Raw genomic sequence first — 15,579 nt, forward strand, 5'->3', positions numbered from 1 at the left:
GATGGAGGGGAGACCTGTCTCCATCAGCCAATTCAATGTATGGTGAATATAACTTTTCCCCTTTAGGAAGCAGCAGCATTTGCTGCTTAAACACACTTGTCTGGAGCCAAACCTTTTGCGGGAAAGGATACGTCGCTCAAGAACCTCCAACTTTGCCAAGGGATTCCATAGTTTTTAGTAAGTTTCAACTTTGTTGGCTCACCTTGCTTTGATTTGTCCCGAAAATATATAGATGACACAAACATCACGCACGTCGCTCCTTCAATTATTGCTAGACAATGTTTTTCCGCTGCTACTGGACAGTATTGACTCGTAGGGGCAGAAATATATATGACCATTTTTAGAATATGGGCTGATATGTCGCCCCGATACGGCCCCAGTATCGGTTGAGATACTGATAGATATTTTCCATCGTCGTTTCTTTTTTTTTTTTTTTTTATAATGATAAAAGGGGACGACAAAGAAATTTATGGATTCTGATACGTTTCAGACTCTAATACATACGATATTTCTCTTGGGTGTGATACGGAACTGAGGCTCGTTTGTGTTCATGATTACTGAATGTCTGCGTGGCTCTAGCACTGCGTAGGTATATAAGAGAAAATTAGATATTGCCTTCCAAAATCCTAACAACAATTTTTTAGTGTGTACATCATTCTCATCCCCTTTCCACTCTCCCGACCTTCCAAATCTGAAAAACTTTCAAGATCATGTCAAGATGTCCATATGTATGCTACAATCATATAATTTATAGCTTCTTCTGCAAAAAAGAAAAAGAAATTTGTAAATTATAACATGTACAAGGTTGGATTTTAAAGTTTATGAAAGAAAATAACATTGCTTTAAGTGAATGTGGGTGCTCCTAGACAAGCCTAGCTTAATTAATCCCTCTCTCTCCCTCCCCACTCCTATCATTTCTAAAAGCAACTATTTTTGTTTTTGTTTTGAACGCCAAGCAAATACAAGTACAATCTTCTCGGTGAACTGTTCCGAGGGAAACTAGCACAAAATCAGGATAATCTGGTATAGTGAATAGAATCTGAATATTTTCTAATATTGAAGATATTTTTGTCAGTAACCATTTTAGATATTCGCCAATGGTACGGGACATCTTCTTTGTGATAAATGCCTGCACTTTTTGAGCTTCTCTTCCTTGTAACTAGTGGATGTTATGTATACTTGCCCCGGCAGTTTCTAGTTGGATTGTCAGTTGCAGTTTCTTTGCCCATATGTGGACAATGCATGTGGATCCTCCCAGTCTTACGAACGAAACTAGCTAACAATACTATATATATATATATATATATAGAGAGAGAGAGAGAGAGAGAGAGAGAGAGATTCCTCATTCTCCTCCTGTTGGGCTGAGATGGGCTTGGCTGATGTGAGTTGTCTAATAGGACGACCCACATTCATGTATTTAAAGAAACAAGGAAAGGTTTTGGGCCTTTCTTCTTAGGAAGAGGGAGGCCCCTTTAGCGGTGACTTTTTACTCTCTCATTTAAAATAATGACGATCGGAGCATTAGGAAGTAGCAACGGTTCATGGTGTAGCAATAATTAATGGTATTTTTAGTAACGGTTGTTTTACAGGATGAAGTGGAATCTAGCAGGATGACAATGGAGGGGTGCTCACAGGGAAAGGTGCCGACGTGTGGCCAACTGCAATGGACCGTTTTAACATGCATGGACCCCATCAAATGCGTTTCCCAAAGTAGTAGTGTGCGTCGTTTGCTGCATGCACATTGATGTGGACATGGGACACTTTTTCCTTGAAACGCCTGGAAAAGTGGTGAAGATTGAAGAAGCGTCTGCATCTATAAATAGAGAGCGACCTTCGATCAAGAAGCTGCACCAGCGCAGTATAGTGAACTGCCTTTCTTTTCTTTTCTGTTATAGATTGCAAACACAGAGTGAGAGAGGGAGGAAGCTCCATTCCTCCCCATTCAATTTCAGAGACCAATGGCGACTCTGAACAACATTGCTCAAAATTTACAGAACAAGAGTATCTTCATCACGGGCTGCACTGGGTTTCTTGCAAAGAGTAATCAAACAACCTTTTTCTGTCTTTCCTTTCCCTTATATGTGTATATTCATGAGTAGTTCATGACATGCTGGGTGCAGTATTTGTGGAGAAGATACTGAGAGTTCTACCGCAAGTGAAACGTTTGTACCTTCTGATCCGTGCCCCTGATGCCAAATCTGCCAAACATCGCCTGGACACCCAGGTACGATGCTTAGGACGTGAATATATATATATATATGCCACGTTCGCAACATAAGCCATATTCAAGTTAGTGACCCACGTGCATGCAAACTCATGAACTACGGGATTTAAGCAAATACTCATAAAATTTACTTTCACTTTTGTAGGTGATAAGCAAGGAGTTGTTCAGAGTCTTGAGAACTAAACATGGAGACGAATTCAATTCCTTCATTTCCGAAAAGCTTTGCCCTGTCGCCGGTGATATGGCAGTGGAGGACTTGGGGATCCAAGAAACTCATCTCAAAGTGGTGATCATGAGGGAAGTCGATATTATCGTAAATGTTGCTGCAACTACCACCTTTGATGAAAGGTGCGTGCATGCGTAGATGTTTGATAAAATGTTGGCCAATCTTCTTTCCTAGTCATTTGTTGAAAGTTCAGTTCTTTTACGATCTCATGTCCATTTTACTAAGAGGTGTTCTCAATTTGGGTAACAATGTATGTTTTTTCTTACTTGGCATAGCAAAGTGTGCACTTGTGTACAATATCAAAATCTATGGAATCTATGAGGTTTAACATTTAGGATTGATCAGACGGTCAAGTGATCTATTAATCAGATCTTGCTCGGGTGCACAGGTACGACATAGCGTTGAACATCAATGCCTTGGGAGCTGATCGACTGATGGCCTTTGCTCAACGATGCCACAGACTGCAGATGTTCCTCCATGTCTCCACAGGTTCCATTGTTTCCCCTACTCTGTAAATTCAGCCTGCCCAACAAACGGTTCATCTGCCAAGCTAAGACAAAAGAGTTCTACTTAAAAATTTGTCTTTGAGAAGGATAAAAGTCCATAATCTACCACTAACTTCTACGCCTGTTCATCTTCCAATCATAACTCATTAGTGAGTGCTGTTTGCCCTCGGGAAAACATAAATAGCTAGTTGAGTTTTTAAACTACTGCAAATGTCTCCATAAATGGCCAACATGTTTGACTTGCCTTAATTTCAGCCTATGTTTGTGGATCCAACTCCGGCTTGATTATGGAGAAACCAATCCGAATAGAGGAAACACCAAACGGAGAGTCTAATCTTGACATAGAAAAGGAGCTGCAGCTGGTGGAGAAGAAACTAGAGGAGCTCCAAGCTAGAGGAGTTGAGAAGGCGGAAGAAACAGCAGCTATGAAAGAGTTAGGCCTCAATAGGTCGCCAAATGCATTAGCTATTTAGCTTGCGTCTTTTAATGTCAAAATTATCTAATGCTGATGCTGATCCTTAGAGAACGTGGCTGTGAACTGATGCCCTCTAATTGGCTTCATTCAGGGCAAGGTCTTTTGGTTGGCCTAATTCATATGCATTTACGAAGGCCATGGGAGAAATGCTGATCGGTGAGTCCAGAAGAGATCTGCCGCTGGTGATCATCCGTCCAACCATAATCGAAGCCACTTTGGCAGATCCTTTCCCTGGCTGGATTGAAGGTTTCAGGTAAGTTTCATTATCTGGGTTCCAGGAAAATTTTCAATTGGTAACAAATTGGTGACGCGAGTATTTGGCAGGCCCAACTCGTAAGCAACTGTCTTAGTCAAAGAAAAATAACCAAAATGCACACCAACACACACACACGCACGCGCACGTACACACACACACACACAGAGAGAGAGAGAGAGAGAGAGAGAGAGAGAGAGAGAAGGTAAATGTTCTAACCACCCAACATCTATCTCATTACCGATGAGACGGCTCTGAACAATCCTCCTTTGGCCAGATTATTACCGATGTAATAATAAAAAACAGAATCATGTTTTTTATCATCGGCAGTTCTCCATTGGTCGCCATTCTAAGATTTTCAAGCTATTACATTCGGATTCGTTCGACTAATCTTTTATTCTAATTGAGAAGCAAAGAAAGCAAGGAGCAGTTGGACTGTAGGCAAAACTCTCATTATTTGTAAATCATGTACAATTTTGCAGAACTGCAGGAAGCGTAATCATGAGCTATGCCAAGGGCAAGTTGAAATGTTTCCCTGCAAATGCGGAACTCCCTATGGATGTGGTAACTTTCTCCGTTATAACCCAAGTTCTTTTCTACATTTTTGGCGCATCGCAAAACAATCGACAAGAAGATGGAATTTGGCTGTTACTTTGATTTTCTTGTTTCCTTTGTTTCTATAAAGAGATTACAGGCTATTGAAAACGGAATATTATGTTACTTTTTCTACTTACCAGATACCGTGTTATCTTATTTAAATCACATATCCTCAAGTAATTCGTAACAGGAACTTTTGAAACTTAATAGTTGTGAATGGCACAAACAGATCCCTGCAGACATGGTGGTGAATGCTATGGTGGTTTCAATGGTGGTACATTCACGACAATCTGCATCATTCATCTACCATGTTGGATCGAGCAAACAAAATCCAACGAGTAATTCCGTACTGGCAAATTGCGCTTACCGCTACTTCTCTAGTAATCCAGTCAAAGGGAAGGATGGCAGGGCCATTAGCATCGACCAACCTTTCTTCTACACTAGCATGGATAATTTCAGAAAGTACATGAACTTCTACTATAATATGCCCTTACAGGTACATCTTGCTCAAAATTCAGAATTCTGTTTTCTCTCTTAGAGATAAATCTTAAAAATCTTTGTTATTTGGTTTCAAATAAAATAATGAGGTTTTGGCAATCCATTAGTTTTATGCCAGTTACACCACTCTTGACGTTCTTATGATATTGAAGGGTTTTAAATTTAAAGCCCTAGCTAGCCAAGTGTGGTTGGAACTCTCATCGGCTCAAATTCATCAAGTGGTCTTTAACCACCATGAATTTCAGCTGGAAAGTAAATCGAACCCATGATATTGGAGGACTAGAGACATTTTGTCCGATTGTGTAATTGAGATGCTTTGAACTTGCTTTAGGCTTTGAGGCTGGCAAATCTTGCACTGTTCAATATTTGTGGTCGCTTGCTCAAGGATCTCACAAGGAAGTATAATTTCATCATGTACTTGGCTGAGCTCTACGAACCCTACGTCTTCTTTGATGGAAGGTCTCTCTTTTTCTCTCTTTCTCTTTGTGTATATATGTGTATACGTGATAAGCACAGAGCCCACTAACTGTTACTGTTCTACTCTAAAAAAAAAAAAAAAAGAACACCAGAAAAAACAGAATGAACAAGGTAAATTCCTCCATCGATGGCCCTTGTGATAATTGAAGGTTCTAGTCCTTTGTATTTGCTATGAAGAAAGACTTTCAATCTTCACACGGTTCTCGCTGATCAACAATGAATGTTGAAGTTATGAATCTCCGAAGATTCTTCTAAATGCTTCCGATGATTTGGTATTAATTTGCAGATTTGACGATAGCAACACGGAGGGATTGAGGAAGGCCATGAAAGCCGGTGGCATGGAGGAGGGTTGGTTCAACTTCGATCCCAAGTGTATTAACTGGGAAGAATATTATATGAAGGTGTACTACCCAGGACTTGTGCGATATGCGATGATGCAGAAGTGAGTTTCTGCATGGGGACTCCAAATTAACTACCTTGGGAAATACGATGCCTTGACAGGACTCACCTGAGCATCTGAATGCTTCTGTATTCTTTTTCGGTTTGCGTTATGAATAAGTTTGTAAACCAGGGCACACCCTGTAGTTAGACCCCAAAAGATGGTTCGCGCTCGATCTGTTCAATACAATTAGGGCAGGGTATTAATAAAGAAACGAAGGTGCTTTTTTTTTTTTAACCAAATCTTTAGCTGTGTAAATAATTAACTTTAATTAAAAAAAAATCATAATAGCTCATAGCAACTACCATCTTTCGCTCTCCCTCAAGAAAGCAAAAGCTTATTAGTTATTAAAATTAATTAACAACTAGACTTATCAATATGGTTAAAGCGTTCATTTTAGCTAATAGGGTCCTAGGAATCTAATTCATGCTCTAAATCTACATATCTTAATGTGTTAGTAATGATTTATTAGAAATACAAAACAATTCAAAATAATTACTAAATGGGAGTGGTAACCCTCATGAAAGAGTGGGAGGAAAAACACCATAGGCCTTGTTCATCTCTCACGGCCAAGTGGGAAATAATATTGGTACTTGAAAATTGTAGCACTACAGTTTGTGGCCATAGTGCCTCGCTCATGGGGGTCCGATCGATATGGGTCCTCTTCCTCAAACAGTGGGAGCAGTAAGGTAGTTGTTATTCAAAAGTATCTCGACTGTAGTTGTTGGTGAACGATCGTGATGGTTACACTTAGATGGTAATAGAACAATAAGAATATCTCGCTAGCTAGTTACGTCTCTGCTTCAAAGATTGTTTCGTCCGATGTTTCAGTGCTGATTGAGATAATTTTTGATTCTCTTTCATTACTTGCCTCAGATTCATGCATAAATGCACTCCAAATTAAAGAACTGGTTAATCCGGAGGTTCATTCCTTTAAACATGGATCTTCACCTAACGTATGGCCAACATGCAGTGGCGGAGCGTTGGAGGAACACTAATTCATGAAAATATTAATATAAAAATAAAAAGCATTAAAGAGAGAAGCAAGTTTGCCCACACGAGCTCGTATGTGACTTTGCCTCTACCAACAGGTGGCCGCGGCCCCTCCACAAAGCCCACAGATTCGAAGCACCTTCCCGTGTGGGGCTGGAGTTGCCAGCTTTTAATGGGCTGACACACGGATTGAATTGGCAGTCAAAACAAAAAAAACCGGCCTTCAACCAATTTAGTAGTTAACTTTAATTTTCATATTTCTCGCTCATTATTTTCGAGTGACAAGACCATGTTAAGCATTGCTTATTTCATTTACTATTTTTCTGAACAATTCCGCATTTGCATTTCCGCTTTCTAAAAGTTGGAGAAACGGTTGTAAGCACTTAATTTGATTAATTGAATTCTTCTTTTGGGGTTCTAAGGACTTAATAGCGAGGGTGACTCCACCAAATTTTCCTTTTTCCAGTCTCAGATTGTCATTGTCGTATTCAACCTTTTTTTTCCCCAAATGTTATTCGAGGTGTCCCAATGATGCATAGGCTACAGGGAGTACTTAAATATAAATAAATGAGGATCTACCAATCACTATATGTGTTTATGATAACTACCAGAGTTTTTCCTCATTAATGAGGATGTGAGGTATTCCTGCCCCGGCTGTTTCTGGTTGCGACTTGGAGGAGTTGCTAGTTTGCCGTAAGCTAGCGGACAATGCATGTGCATCCCTCTAGCTCTTGGTATGAATGTACATGAACTGGTTTCCCCACTAGTACTTGACATGTTAAGTATTTCTTTCTTTGTTTCATGCATAGTTGGCAAACCTGGACGAGAATCGGCAGATGTTCAGGTTACTGTCAAGTCTATGCCTAGTTGTGCCGAGTCAATGCCTAGTAAACTGAGTAAGGGGCAAGTCAGAGGTGAATCAGGCAAACTTGTGCAATTCATAACAAGGTTTTTTAGCGATGGGAGCTAACTTGTGCAATTCCTGAGCTAATCCAATGAGTCAGCCAATTATGGTTTTATGTTCGGCCGCCACTTACGTCATCCTTGTTTGTACCTCTCAAGTAGCTGTCCCTGGCCGGCATTGACGGATCTTTGTCCATATATTCTATTTAGAAGGCGGGCATTGAAGGATTCAACTTCCAGCCAGAGGATTGCTGGCAGGTAACTCTTCGCCTTTATTCACAGAATCAACTTTCGTCGTCATAAAATTAGCAATCTGTTTCGATGGAGCAAAAGAGAATGAAAGGGAGGAAAAGAGTATTCAATCTTGTGTTTTTTGGTTGGTTAATTAAGAATGATGGAAAAAAAAAAGAACATATTTTGTTGCAATGGAAAGGAAATCTTTGACAACAGATAAACTACTCGACGTTGTTCGTATCGACGCAATAGCCGCCCTCCACCTAAAAACAGAAGGCCGACAGCTTGAAACCCAACTGATAAATAGTGTGTGCTGGCCCATTTTATATATATATATAAAATACATTGGTAGGTACAAAATTAATAATAAGTCCTTTTAAATGTTGAAAAAATGATTGAAAGAAAACTAAGAAGAGGGAGAGATGAAAAGTCAAATTAGTGGATGAAAGACCACAGATTTTGGTTAAAACTGCCGTAGACGGTCGCTGATGCTAATGTGGTGACTATTATTTATAATATATATATTTTTAAATTTTAATCATCAACATGTTTAAAATCTTCTGAATAAGTTTTGATAGAATAGTTTGGGAGAGGCTAGATGTACGTCTTTTAAGAGAAGTAAGGCCAGCCTATCTCATTAGGAAGCTCAAACCACGCCGCAAATATCATATCATGTTACGGACCTATATGTGTATGTTTCTCATAGAATCTTTGGGATTGTAGATTTTACATACTAGTGTTTAGGATCGATGAAGCCCTCTTGCACTCTCCAAGATGAAGAAGAAGAATGAGAAGAAGAGAAGTAAACAAATAAGAACACAACTAATGTTCATGTGGTTAAGAGAGATCAATAATTTTTCTGGCAATTAAGGATTGCGATTAGGGGTGATCAGCAAGTCTACGTCAATACAAATATTTTCTGATCAGCAAGAAAATGTTGCATTGAGAACTTCAAATTGGTTTAGATTAAGATTGATTTGTTGATATATAATTAAAAAAAGAAAGAAAGAAAAAATACAAAGTAGATAGACAGTCGCCTCAACCTGTCTCCCGTGACGAAAAAAAGAAAGAAAGAAAAAACTGAAAATAACGAGTCGGACGCTCGCTTCAGCATGCCTCCTACACTGGAGGTGGAGGATCTCGTAAATCTTCTCCATGTGTTGCCAAATAAAATAATTTCTCGATTACACACTAATGAAGGAAGTTTTCTTTAAGAGCAAGAAAAAGTTTTACTGCTGCATGTCATCGATTACATTACATGTGAGGCATTTCCCGCAAGAAAGAGGTAGTTCATTTTGGCTAGCCCTTTCATTTCGTTTTTTTCCGGCAATATTGATGGGAGATTACTTACCTTATATACTAACAAGAAATAAGCCGATACAATCGTGAGATTAATTTACGCAAAACACAGGAAATGGAGGGTTGTTGAAGGGCCTTGTTGGATTGAAGAACACACGTAAAAACAGGCGCATTTTAATATCACCTCACAAAAAACATGCAGAGCATGAAATCCCTATTCCCTTTTTGAGTAACTTTAGTTAATACGTGAAGTTGACGAACCTTGGGCTTCATGCATGCTTCGGAAACTAGGGAGAAAAAAAAACATGCCCCCCACATGGCATATGACGGGATTTATAGTTCCCCACGTGGCTCGATTGGTTAAGAGAAGGCCACAAGTCACATTCAATCCCACTGTCATTACGACTGAACTCAATAAGCATGACGAATTAAGAACGAGTTATGTCCCAATTCATTTCGTGACTCGTGCTCAGTGATAGAGGTAGAAAATTTTTTTAGAAGCACCAAATATTTAAAAATATTAACTGTAAATAAAGAACTTTGAGGGCACCGGGCGTGGCTTCGCCTCTGCTCGTGCTTGACCCGTTTACAAGGTTGAATTTTAATTTAAGTTCCAGGTCAGCTCATTTAACAAAACAGTTGATCCTAAGAAGGCGTTTGATGGTTTGAAATTTTGATTTAAAAATAAAAAATTTCATAATCATAATAATTCTTCGTAAAACTGGAATGAAATCAAAATTGTAGATTTCAGTTTCTCAATTTCAAAAACAAACTACCCGGTTTGTTCAACAATTTTATTTTTTTAAACATTAAACATTTTAATTCTAAATTTCGTGATTTTAGATATATCAAACAGCGACGGAAGACAAGACAAACCTTCAATATTTCAGTAAGAAGATTCTATGACGCATGATCTGTCAATTAACTTCTACCTTCTATAAAAGGATTTATTGTAGCTGAAAATCTCTAAGGCAGCATATTCATTGTTCTCCAAATGGTCCGTGACACCCAAAGTGCTGTTTTTTCTGCATCATTTTTGAAAGACCAATAGGATGGGTAGGATTGTTTTTATGTGTTTATTTATTAAAAACAAGTCACAGTTGGACTGAATTAATATTTTAAGTCTGTTTAACTTTCTATAAGTTACCAATCATTAGTGGATAAGTTTATTGTGAAAACAAAAATAAAAGCAAATGAAACACTTAAAAAAGAAGAGCAAAAAGTGAGAAGAGTGATAAAAGCAAATGAAACATTTAAAAACTTTTTGGCTTACCATTGTAGCATGCACCGACCAGCGTGTGCAACTCAATCTCTTTGGGATGGGACTGATTCAAGACGGACCCCATCACATGCCTTTAGGAAAGAAGAGGGATTTTCGGGGTCGATGGAGAATTTCTGCAGCTATAAATAGAGAAGGACCTTCAAGCAGAGAAGCAGCACTGACGCATTCAAACACCCAACGCGCTTATATTGAAGCGTCCTTCTCGGTCTCTTGTGCGATAAGCGAGAGAGAGATAGATCAGAGTGTGCGTCTCTCTTAAGTTCATTATCAGAGACTATACATACATATAGCTAGAGAGCGAAAATGGCTACTCTCAACAGCATTGCCCAGAGTTTAGAGAACAAGAGCATCTTAATCACCGGCAGCACTGGCTTTCTTGCAAAGAGTAATGAGAACAACCTCACACTCTCTCTCTCCCCCTCTAGAAAATATATATGTATGGGTAGTTTTCTTATGCTGTTGGGTTGCGGGTGCAGTATTTGTGGAGAAGATACTGAGGGTTCAGCCACAGGTGAAGCGTTTGTATCTGCTTGTCCGTGCCTCTGATGCTAAATCAGCCAAGCGTCGCATCGATACGCAGGTAACATACTAGCCATGTTATCGTATCGGACTCAGGTAAATTCATGGGGTAATATATGGGGTTTGAATCTAACTGTTGTGGACAACTAAAATTTCAAAACCTGTTGCTAAGAAATAGTGGTCTAGAAGGATTAGCAATGGTTTGTGGTACAACAATATTTGAAAGTGCTTTTAACAAAGGTTTGTAGTGTTTTAACCATGTTGTTTTGAGTGGTATATTTTTAATTTTTAATCATCTAATAACATTTAGCAGACGCACACACACACACACGCACACACACACACACATATATATATATGTTTGAGCGGTATATTTTTAATTTTTAGTCCTTTAATAACATGTAGCAGATATATATATATATATATATATATATATATATATATATATATATATATATATATATATATATATATATATATATATATATATATATGAAAAACTCAAATCAACTGGCTGCGACTGGATGTATAATAATTAAATCCATTGTAAAGAACATTATCTGCTGATACTAGAGATGTCATAAGCTTTCGCTATATAATAAAATGTGCCTCATAGTCATGGATGTAAAGACTTTAAGTGATATATTTAATTATTTAGCATCGGACGACATCGGGAAGCCAGCAAATTTCTATCTATGTATGTTTATATGAAGGTTCTGTCGAAGTCAATGGTTAGAGACTCTGCTGTTTGGCGGAACATGCACTTTTATCGAAAGAAGTAACGTGTCTTTTGTTGTAACGATGAATATTTTCTAAAAAAAGTTTGAAATTTATCTAAATGGACCCTCACGACGGAGCAACGTACGCAAACTAATGAATCAGTGGATTTATAAGCAAATAATTCACTTCTGTAGGTGATAAGCAAGGAATTGTTCAGAGTCCTGAGAACTAAGCATGGAGACGAGTTCGATTCCTTCATTTCCGAAAAGATTTGCCCGATCGCCGGTGATATGGCAGTGGAGGACCTGGGGATCCAAGAGACTCATCTCAAACAGGAGATCATGGAGGAAGTCGATATTATTGCCAATGTTGCTGCAACTACCAGCTTCGATGAAAGGTACGTGCACTGCAATACCGACATGTTGGTCAAATGTCGCAGCTCTATTTTCTGTCGATTTCACTAAAAGAGGTTTTCTTTGAAAGACATGAAGAAGAGAAGGCATATGCATATTCTTCGTATGTGGCATAAAAAAAAGCATGCACCTCTGTACTGATCTAACTTTAAAGAGGTTCAATTGATAGGTTTCATTAATATCTAGGGTAGATCGAACGGTGTATATATACGTGTGTGTTTTTTTATTCATTAAACTTTGCTTTGGAGCACAGGTATGACGTAGCTTTGAACATTAATGCCATGGGAGCTGATCGAGTAATGGCCTTTGCCCAACGATGCCACAAACTGCAGATGTTCCTCCACGTCTCCACAGGTTAAGTAAATTTCGATCTCGTACGTGCTTTCTGTAATTCGAGACTTCCATGATCTTTCGTCCACCAAGCTAAGAAAAAATGGGTTCCTTTAACTGATAGGGAGCGTTTGTCAGGCCTCCGTGAAATGTTATTTAGCCATAAAAGACCAACATGTTTGATTCGCCTTAATTTCAGCATACGTTTGCGGGTGCAAGTCCGGGTTGGTGTTGGAGAAACCGATCCGAATGGGGGAAACAGCGAACGGGCAGAACAACCTTGACATAGAAGCAGAGCTGCGGCTAGCGGAGAAGGAGCTGAAGGAGCTCCGAGCCAGAGGAGTTGAGAAGACGGAAGAAACTGCTGCCATGAAAGAACTGGGCTTCAAAAGGTCACCTAATCGATCCCTTGCCTATCGACCGAAACGTACAGCTTGACATGTTTTTTCTTCTTTATAAGAGTGGCTTTGAACTGAAACCCTCTAACTGTTTTCACTCAGGGCAAGGTCTTTTGGTTGGCCTAATTCGTATGCTTTTACGAAGGCCATGGGGGAAATGTTGATCGGTGAGTCCAGAAAAGATTTGCCCTTGGTGATCATCCGTCCAACTATAATTGAATCCACTTTGGTTGATCCTTTCCCTGGTTGGATTGAAGGTTTCAGGTAAATTTCATTTTCCGGGTTCAAGAATAAATTATTATTGGTGATGCGAGTGCAGTAGTAATCTGGCATGCCCAAGTCGTAATCAACTCTCTTAGTCATACAGGTTGAACGAACATGCATACACACACAGAGGGAGAGAGAGAGTGTGATTTGAAAGTGAAAAACAGGTCAGACGTGAAAAGGATCCGCTGCAGCAGGAGTAGCATAAACAGGAAAGGGGAACATAGCAGAATTATATATGTTCCTTCATTTTTGTGATCGATAGTTTAGGACTTGTTAACTGCGTGTGGTTTTGATGTTATTAGGTTAATCTTACCACTCCTACTTCATTATCTTTCATTTTCATTGAGAGGGAAAGAACAGCGAGAAACAATTTGAACTATTCGTAAACCTTGTTCGATTTGCAGAACCGCCGGAAGCGTAATCATGAGCTATGGCAAGGGGAAGTTGAAATGTTTCCCGTCAAATGTCGATTTCCCCATTGATGTGGTAATGATCCTTATTGATTCGAGGCCTCATTTTCTGTTTTGCTGTAATCACGAAACAATCAAGAAGAAGTTGAATTGACTTCTACGACAATTTTCGTAATATTTAAAGATTACAGGCGTGATCGGTAGCTCAACACGGATCACCGCCGATATTACTCTTCTGCTTAACATATAGGCATGACATGAAATTTGGGAAAGCTACTAATTTTGAAAAATGGCACCAACAGATCCCTGCTGACATGGTGGTAAATGCCATGGTGGTCTCGATGGTGGCACATTCATGGCAACCGCAGGCATTCATCTACCATGTCGGATCGAGCAAACAAAATCCAACTACTACTTCACTACTAGCCGATTGCGCGCATCGCTACTTTTCCAACAATCCAGTCAAGGGGAAGGATGGCAGGGCCATTAGTGTGGACAAACTTTTCCTCTATACTAGCTTGGATGATTTCAAGAAGTACATGAATTTCTACTATAATGTGCCCTTACAGGTAAATCTTACAGAAATCAGAAACAGTTTTCATCCTCACAGCTGGTAAATCTTGAAAAAAATCCATCTCCTTGCCTTTGGTTATTTTATTGCAACTAAGTATTATGGTTTTGGCAATCCATTAAAAATTTATGTCAATCGCTCCGCTCTTGACGTTTTTCGCATGATAGGCCTTCAAAATCTAACCCTGATCAAGCCAAGTAGATGAAACCTTTATTGGATCAAGTAATTCAATTAGTAATCTTTACCAACTTCGAGTTCCTGAAATGATTGGCGGACTATGTTCATTTCATCAGATTTCCTAATTGAGAAATTTAGTACTTGCTTTAGGTATTGAGGCTGGCAAATTTTGCACTGTTCAACGTTTGGGGGCGCTTGCACAGGGATCTTACAAGGAAGTACAATTTCGCCATGTACTTGGCGGAGCTCTACGATCCATACGTCTTCTTTGATGGAAGGTCTCTCTCTCTCTCTCTCTCTCTATATATATATATATATATATATATATATATATATATATATATATATATATATATATATATATCGCTCAGCTAATAAGCAGACACTTGGATTAACTCATTGAACGTTACAGTATTGTTGTCATAAAAAGGGTGCTAACCAGCTGTACATTGTTTGTCAAATCCTATTCCGTTACCTGGTTCGATCTTGTAATGCAAATAATACCTTGTCAAAGCATCCTAATTATTCACGTATTTTCACATGCAATACAAGTTGAATTTTTATATTTTAAGATCATCCTCCCTTCATGATAATTGAAAACATTAGTCCGTTGCATTTACTTTAAATAGAGACTTTTCGCCTTCACATGGCCTTGAATATTAGTTTGAGTTGAATATTGGAAAGTTTATCTCAATGCTTTTGGCGATTTGATGTTAATTTGCAGATTCGACGATAGCAGCGCGGAGGGATTGAGGATGGCCATGAAAGCCAGTGGCATGAAAGAGGCCGAGCTATTCAACTTTGATCCCAAATGTATTAACTGGGAAGAATATTGTATGAAGGTGTATTATCCGGGACTTGTGAAATATGCGATGGTGCAGAAGTGAATTGCCATAAGGGGACCGTAAAATACTTTTCGTACTATCCTCTTGTTCTGAAGGTAGAGAGGACTATACTTCATGTGTAGCTCATGATATGAGCCTCTGAATGCTTCTGTATTCGTTTTAGTTTGCAATATGAGTAAACATTTTCTCTTTTCTTCTACAAACATGCCTAATCTGGGTATACTCTCGAGTGAGATGCGCTCAAGAGTATGGCAATAAAAACATAGTGTCAGGGCTGTGGTCGGCTCTTGCACAGGTATAGCGCCAAAGACCGGACATCACCAGCGCTTGTTGAGTGCCAGATATGGCTATTTCTGGCTAAATGCTTATCGCCAGAGATGACTTTTTAATTTTTTTTAAATAATTTTACTTTGACATAATTAAAACAATTAGTACAAAAATTACAACCTGCCGAGATTACAAATGATAATCATATTACAGGCAATCAGATATATGATTGTTGAAGGTTGTTCTTCACAATAAA

General features: G+C 38.9%; 2 protein-coding genes across 2 annotated transcripts; both read left to right on the forward strand.

The window, feature by feature from the left end:
- The first annotated feature begins 1,958 nt into the window (after nucleotides 1-1,958).
- Nucleotides 1,959-5,702, forward strand: LOC116257837 (fatty acyl-CoA reductase 3-like). The gene is made up of 10 exons (XM_031634871.1): nucleotides 1,959-2,040; nucleotides 2,121-2,224; nucleotides 2,370-2,572; nucleotides 2,839-2,939; nucleotides 3,212-3,404; nucleotides 3,523-3,684; nucleotides 4,167-4,248; nucleotides 4,511-4,777; nucleotides 5,111-5,238; nucleotides 5,543-5,702. The coding sequence occupies exons 1-10, from the start codon at nucleotides 1,959-1,961 to the stop codon at nucleotides 5,700-5,702; spliced, it is 1,482 nt and encodes a 493-aa protein (XP_031490731.1).
- Nucleotides 5,703-10,709: 5,007 nt separating this feature from the next.
- Nucleotides 10,710-15,099, forward strand: LOC116257922 (fatty acyl-CoA reductase 3-like). The gene is made up of 10 exons (XM_031634968.1): nucleotides 10,710-10,791; nucleotides 10,883-10,986; nucleotides 11,840-12,042; nucleotides 12,312-12,412; nucleotides 12,588-12,780; nucleotides 12,889-13,050; nucleotides 13,458-13,539; nucleotides 13,766-14,032; nucleotides 14,362-14,489; nucleotides 14,936-15,099. Exons 1-10 carry the CDS (start codon nucleotides 10,710-10,712, stop codon nucleotides 15,096-15,098), a joined length of 1,485 nt encoding a protein of 494 aa, XP_031490828.1. The 3' UTR covers nucleotide 15,099.
- Nucleotides 15,100-15,579: the final 480 nt, after the last annotated feature.

This window comes from Nymphaea colorata, chromosome 1, assembly GCF_008831285.2.
Source record: "Nymphaea colorata isolate Beijing-Zhang1983 chromosome 1, ASM883128v2, whole genome shotgun sequence".
NCBI classification, from domain to species: Eukaryota; Viridiplantae; Streptophyta; class Magnoliopsida; order Nymphaeales; family Nymphaeaceae; genus Nymphaea; species Nymphaea colorata.